This window comes from Thunnus thynnus, chromosome 15, assembly GCF_963924715.1.
Source record: "Thunnus thynnus chromosome 15, fThuThy2.1, whole genome shotgun sequence".
In the NCBI taxonomy this organism is placed as follows: domain Eukaryota; kingdom Metazoa; phylum Chordata; class Actinopteri; order Scombriformes; family Scombridae; genus Thunnus; species Thunnus thynnus.
The window spans coordinates 832,014-839,111 of NC_089531.1; the positions used below are offsets into that span (position 1 = coordinate 832,014).

At 37.9% G+C, this 7,098-nt stretch overlaps 1 protein-coding gene across 3 annotated transcripts in view; it reads right to left on the reverse strand.

Annotated features, from left to right (window-relative positions):
- Positions 1-3,084: 3,084 nt before the first annotated feature.
- The window catches only part of mindy1 (MINDY lysine 48 deubiquitinase 1), a 21,709-nt gene continuing 17,695 nt past the window's right edge, over positions 3,085-7,098 (reverse strand). For all 3 annotated transcript variants that reach the window (XM_067612910.1, XM_067612911.1, XM_067612909.1), the window contains 3 exons: positions 6,258-6,452; positions 5,949-6,119; positions 3,085-4,840 (listed from right to left, as the gene is read on the reverse strand). In XM_067612910.1, the coding sequence (XP_067469011.1) occupies positions 4,769-4,840; positions 5,949-6,119; positions 6,258-6,452 (438 nt within the window). In that variant the 3' untranslated portion in view covers positions 3,085-4,768. The remainder of the gene's footprint in view (positions 4,841-5,948; positions 6,120-6,257; positions 6,453-7,098) is intronic.

Below are 7,098 nucleotides of genomic sequence, written 5' to 3' on the forward strand. Positions count from 1 at the left end.
CGTTCCAGACTCAGAATGTAAATCTGCTCCTTTTAAAGGGAAAAGCAGAAACGTCCACTTTGTTTTGTTTCACAGGCTGAATTTCTACAGTCACTGACGATCAGACTCAGTGTTAAAGTGGAAAAGCAGAACTGTTGTTGTTGTTGTTTGTGTGTCTGCTGAAGTTCTCAATCATGTACAAAACGCACATCTTCTGTCACATGTCCTTACTAAACTGCATGGCAACTCATTCAATAAACCTGAAACCTGTTTCCTAAACGTGTCGCTTTGACTTTCTGTTGTTGTCAGTAATCGTGTTGTTTCAGCAGGAACAGTTTTAACATGTCTGTCTTGGTGGTGTGTTCAAGGACGCTCCGACATCTGAGAACTGATTGCATTTTAATTACAATTTAATGATGTGAAGAAATCAAAAAGGTTTCTGCTCAGCAGTAGAATATCAAATCTCTGATGGCCTTAAACAGCAGTAACATAACTTTGACATGATAATAATAATAATAATAATAATAATAAAGTTGACTAAATCTTGACTGTGATGAATTTGATCTCTGCTGCAGGTTTATTTTATAGAAATTAACTGCCTTGATGAAAGGAAATCAATCTAAAAATGAACTCTTTAATAAATTACTAATTACGTTTTAATGCACATGAACACTTTTATTTTTAATCTTATTTAATTATTGTATCGTATATTGATCTGGAATTGTGTCTCTTTTGGTTTGTGAATCATGATATTTAAGTTATTATTATTATTATTATTATTATTATTATTATTATTATTAAGCTGCTGAAACTACAGTTTCATGTAACACCTGGACAGAGTTTCTACAGGTTCAACAACTTCAATTTAACTTTTTAAAGACCTTTTTCATATAGAATATAGGATATAGAATTCATATAGAAAAGTAATTTAACACCATCAAACCGTCTAAAGTATGACAGAATGATGTAAAAGCAGTTGGGACGATATGACCTACAATTATTTAATATTATATCACAGTTTTTCAGCTTCCCAGCAGTTTATAACAATAATTCTTGATATAATTCATCAAATAAAGCAACATGGATGGATGCATTAACCAATGAAAAATATTAAAGTGCATTTAATTTTTTGCTAAAATTGACACAAAACTGACACCGTAGACGTCTCCCAACAACCGCATACAGGAAGTATTTACAGCTGATGTTACTACAGCAGGAAATACTGAAATAACATTAAAATTAAATTTAAATTAACTTTTTAATACTGTCTAAATCTTTTTTTAAGGAAACTGAATTCAGTGCTTTTTAAGACTTTTCAAAACATGCAAATATCCTACAATCCTACCAAAATAAAATAATAATAATAACAATAATTATAACAATAATAATAATAATAAATCAACACTTAACTGTGTTCATCTGTGTTTACTTGTTGAAGTTGATTTTGGTTTAGAGATGAAACGTCTTCTACTTCCTGTTTATTAGCAGCACCTGGAAAATAAAAAAAACACAATTTAAGTGTTTTATTGATGCAACAAAGACAAAATGTTCAAAAGGAGAATATTTTTACCTTCAGTGGATCCAGACGGTCACTGCAGGAACCATTTCCACTGTTTATTTTCAGAGCTACGGAAACTCGTTTCCACCCATAAAAAATTATAAAAAGCTAATAGTTATAAAAAATAAAAATAGTTAAAATGACTTTTCGAGTCAAATTTGTGAATTACTAAGTATAATTTATAACAAGTCAAAAATGAGTCAAAATTGTGATTTTTTTGGTCATAAATTGTGTTTTTAAGTATAAATAATGAAATATATATAACATCAAAATTATGTTCATTTTTTCCACTGATCTTTAGCACATATACTCAATTTTTAGAATTTTTATTTTTTAAGTCATAATTGAACATTTTTCATATGAAAACTGTGAGATACTGATAATCTGTACACTGTGTACCCTGCATGGTTATATATATATTTATATATATATGTTGACAAAGTCATACAGACGTCATGTGGAAGGAAGAACTCTGAGCTCTGTAAAGCTTTGTCTACGTCATCAATATAAACCAGTGAATTTCTTTTCTTCTTCATGTGACGGAGACTCTGCAGACTCTCCGTGTCTGTAACAAATGTTCTGTTTGAATTAAAGAGACGTTTGACATCAACCAACCTCAGCCTGTTGATCATTTATCCATCTTCTCCTTTACATAAGTATTTTAAATGTGTCACATTTAATCTAATTGTTCTGTTTCTGGTTGAACTTCCAATCAAACATCAAAGGAAAATAAATAAACGAGTCAACAACAACAGGAGGAGCTGATTCATTCAGATTTTGTTTTTACTGACAATTTGACATCATGACAAATTAAATACAAAGCGAACAGAGAGCATGGCAGCGGTCAGACAGTCAGGCTGAAGCTCGGCTGTCAGCAGACACACCAAAGAAAAAAAACTGTTTTAAAAATACCGGACGACAACAAACGCACCGACCACTCAGAGAGGCATGATGGGAAAGTTGTAAGTGCTAAATGTTCGTCAGCAACATCTGATTAGAGAACACAGTTTAAGACTTTCACAATTTTACCCAATGTGGCTTAAAATGAGTCATTTTAAATCAGACCTTTCTGTTTGAGTCTGTTGGAACGTCTGAACACCAGAACTGAACACTTCATTCAATCTGTTAACGAGGTTTTTAGTCCAGACGGTGATTTCAGTTACGTTTGTGTTTTGACCGTAAGGATGTAGTGACGACGTGTTTGTGAGTCGATCCAGAAACTTCCTCCTCCTCCAGATTGTTTCCACTATTTAGTTTTAAAAATGTACGGAAGCCCAAACAAGCCGGGAAAAAGAAAAATATATGAAATGATGAGTTAAAAATGATCCGAGATAAAGTCTAAATTTAATAATAAATCCAAATTAAGAGATACAAAGTAGGCAAAATGAGATAATTAGTCAAATGATTTAATTATAATTAATATAAATTAGACTAATCTTATCTCATTTTGCCTACTTCTGTATCTCTTAATCAAGGATTTATTCATTAATTATCTATATCATTTTTAACTTTCTTATTTTTCTTTTTTCCTGGCTTGCTTCTGGGCTTTCCGTACAGAAATAAGTTCTGCTTCAGGTTTTGAATAAAATGAAGAAAATAAGCTCTGCAGTGAACAACAAAACAATCACCATGACGACCAGGTATCAAACACGTGAGCGAGTACAGAAACGTACTGAACGTTGGCAGTGAACACATCACGTCTTATTGATCCCCTCTGAGATCAGAATGTTTATTGATCTGATGTTGTTTATGTTGTTTATTATATTGTGTCGGTGTTCTGATGTAGATGTTAAAGTCCTCGTTAGTTTCTCCCATCAGGATTAAAAAAGTCTCTTAGCGAGCTTGTTAGCTTTGTTGCTAACAGTTTAGAGATTTAATCAAACTGGATATTAGCAACAAAGCTAATGAGCTACGACGGCTTCCTATTGGTCGACGGTAAAAATTCACAGGTAAAAAGTGAAACTTGAAAGATTTGAAAAGGCAGATTAACGTCACCCTCACCAGCAGAGCTCATCTTCAGCATCAGTTAAAACCTGGAAACTAAAACCTGACGGGAGTTTAGTTCTGACTCACCAACTGTAAGAAAGTTTATTAAAGTTCAGTTTGATTATTAGAACGAGATCAGTTTCACCAGACGACGTCACCAAACAGGAATTATTCATGTTGGTAACTATGTGACGCAAAATTAACGATTATTCAAAAACGTGAGTCAAGATGACGAGACATGGGAGTCAGAATGATTATTATTAATTATTACTATAAATGATACTTTTCACATAATCAGAATATTTATTTACTGGTGATGTTAAAGTTTTACTGGATAAAGGAAATAATTCCAGTAAGGTGACGTCTGGTGAAACTGGTCCCATCAGAAAAAAAAATAAAAAGAAGCTTTTCATGTCATTCAGGTCAAATAATACAGATGAAATTAACGGATTCTCCACCAGCTGAACTTCATCAAGTCTTGTTTCCACTTTCACCCTTTTATATAAGAGCTGTTTATTAATGGTTAATTAATCAGTTATAGATCATTTATTATATCCGGTCGTCAGGTTGGATCTTCATCTGACAGTAAACTTATTTTATAGATAAAATAAATACCAAACATGTAATCTGAAGACATTTGATACTGAAGGATTAATGATTAATAATAATAATAATATGTATGATGAGACTGCAGCTGTGACGACTTCTGGTTCAATCATTTTCAGTTTTAATAAACTTTGGTTTATTATGACTTTTCCCTTAACTGGACTGTAACAGACACATTTCCACCTGACGACAGGAACCTGATCACTCACCTGTGAGGCTTCAGTTAACCATTAATAAGTCTTAATAAAGGGCGACTCGTTAGTTTCATCAGACTCCAAATTTACAAAACTTCCCAAAACCTGAAACCTTCTGAACAAACAGACGAGAGTCTCATCAGCTGTTCCACGAAGCACTGAAGCACTGAAGCACTGGGGGGTTTGGCATCGAGCTGGCTGTGTGTGTGTGTGTGTGTGTGTGTGTGTGTGTGTTGGGGGGGGGGGGGGGGGGGGGGGGGGGGTCGGGGGGGGCAACTTCCTCTGTTCCACACAAACATCGTACAACAAACCACATCCTCATCTGAGGAGACTCGACTTCCTCTTCTGGTCAACCGTCAGCCTTTCATCTGTGTGTGTGTGTGTGTGTGTGTGTGTGTTACAGGTGAGGAGGAGGATGATGATGATGATGATGATGATGATAAGTCTATAAGAGGACACAGTCTGAGTCCTTGTCTCTTCTCCTGGCTCCGCCCTGCTGTGACCCCTGACCTCTGACCTGGAAACACAACAGAAACTGTCACCATGTGTTTAAACATTGATTACAGCTGCAGCCACTAATCAATCAATAACTATCAGCAATATTTTGATTAGGGATGCACGATGTTGGATTTTTTCAATACGGGCGGCTGAGTGAAGTGCAGCCTGCGGAGGAAACACCGGGACCGTCGGGGTGAAACAGTCCATCGAGGGAACAGTCAGGTGGTGGAGGAGAAGGCGACATATCGGCCTCTCGTAATCGGCAGAATTCACCGATGCCGATTTTTTATTTTAGAGCTTTTATCGGCCGATACCGATGACGTGCCGATAATATCGTCCATCCCTAATTTTGATTTTGATTTTTTTAAGCAAAAATGCCAAAAATTCTGTTTCAAGCTTCTCATGTGAAGATTTGATGCTTCTATTTGTCAAATGTGACAATAAACTAAATATGAAGACGTCACCAGTCTGTCTGCCAGAAATACAACAAACATCCTTCACTGGTTTTGACATTATATATATATATATATATATATATATATATATATATATATATATGATGTATAAATGACGTTACATGTTAATACAGTAACATCTGCACATGCCTGATCAATAACAACAGTTTCTTTAACTCTCAGCTCTTTTCAGTTCACTTAAAATTCATTTTTACTTGTTTTTTTATCGTAAAATTGTATTTATATTATTTATGATCACCTGTTCTGTTTCTTTGATCTTCTATTTATTGATTATGTGTAAACCTACTTTATAAAGATAAAACTTCAAATCAACACAGTAAAATATTTATATTACAGCAGCAGATGATTAAATCTGTATTTGACACATTAAATATCAGCTGCAGCTATTAAATGTATCACTTCTTGTTTTTCAGGAGAAAACTAGTGATCGATCAGTGTGATTGATCTGATGTGAAGGACAGTCTGAGTGGAGAACGTGACTCTGATCCTCTACAGAGACGACGTCTCAGAGTGGAGCGTCTTCCCTCACAGAGGATCTTTAGTCGAGTTCAGACACACGAACCCACAGACGAGTTTCATGAAGGTCAATTAGTGCCCCGACCCTGTTGAGGTCCCTGCAGGGCCACAGACCACGTGTTGAGCAGCTGTTACCTGCTGTGCTGCCTGCAGTGATCCCTGCTGCTGCTGCTGCTGCTGCTGCTGGAGCTGCTGCTGCTGCTGCTGGTATTCCTCCTGTTGGAGCTGTCGGGCCAACTCCAGGTCACTGAGGGGCCCCGGGGCCCCGCCCTGCTGCTGCTGCAGGGACACCGCCACCAGGTAGTCCTGACACACACACACACACACACACACACACACACACACACACACACACACACACACACACACACACACAGTATTTCAGTGGTTACACCTTACAAACAGACCATCAGTGGATCATCAGTAACACCTGCCGGGTCTCACCTGGTCGATCTGTCTCTGCTGCTCCTGGGCGGTGGGCGGCAGGTTGGCGGTGGGCGGAGCTCTCTGAGGAGGATGACACAGTCTGAAGTCGGAGTCGCAGAAGTTTCCGTCTCCCTCGACGTTGTGGAGAGACTCCCAGACCAAACCCTCCTCCTGCAGGAAGCCCTGATCCGTCACCAGCAGGTACAGGTGACCCTGACAGAGACGAAGACACGGTCGGAGCCGTCAGCGTGTTCAACGACCCCCCCGCCCCCCTCCCTGTGTAGGAGAAGCTACGGTGGCTGTGAAAGGTCCTCTCTAGAGTCGGTGTTTGGTTTGTCTGTTCTGGGCTACCGTACAAACATGGCGGCTCCTCTGCTCTGTAGATATAAAGACTCATTCTATGTTGACGAAAACACAACAATTATACTCTAATTAAAACACTAAATTCTACAAACTGCACCTTTAAAGCAGCTCGAAGTTTTATCTGTTTCACTCTGTTGTGTGTCGCAGACTGAACTGTGACGTGTTCACCGTCATCACGTCAAGTGTGCGAGGGCGCCGGCCACAAGGCGCTCTGAGACGGGAGTTATGACCTCCAGCGTTTCCATGGAGATAAACTGAAACAGTTCTGCAGCAGTGAATCTGCTGATATGATCATTAAACACTGACTGTATACCATCTTTCTATCTGGTGGGAACCGTCGTCTCCATGATTCTGTCTGTTTTCAGAGGACACGTGAACTCAGTGCAGCTCTCCGTCTTTACCAGCAGATTTACTTTGATAAAACACAACAAAACGCGGCGCCATGACAACCAAACAACAACAACCTTTGTTGCATCTCTCTCTGCTCTCGTTTCCT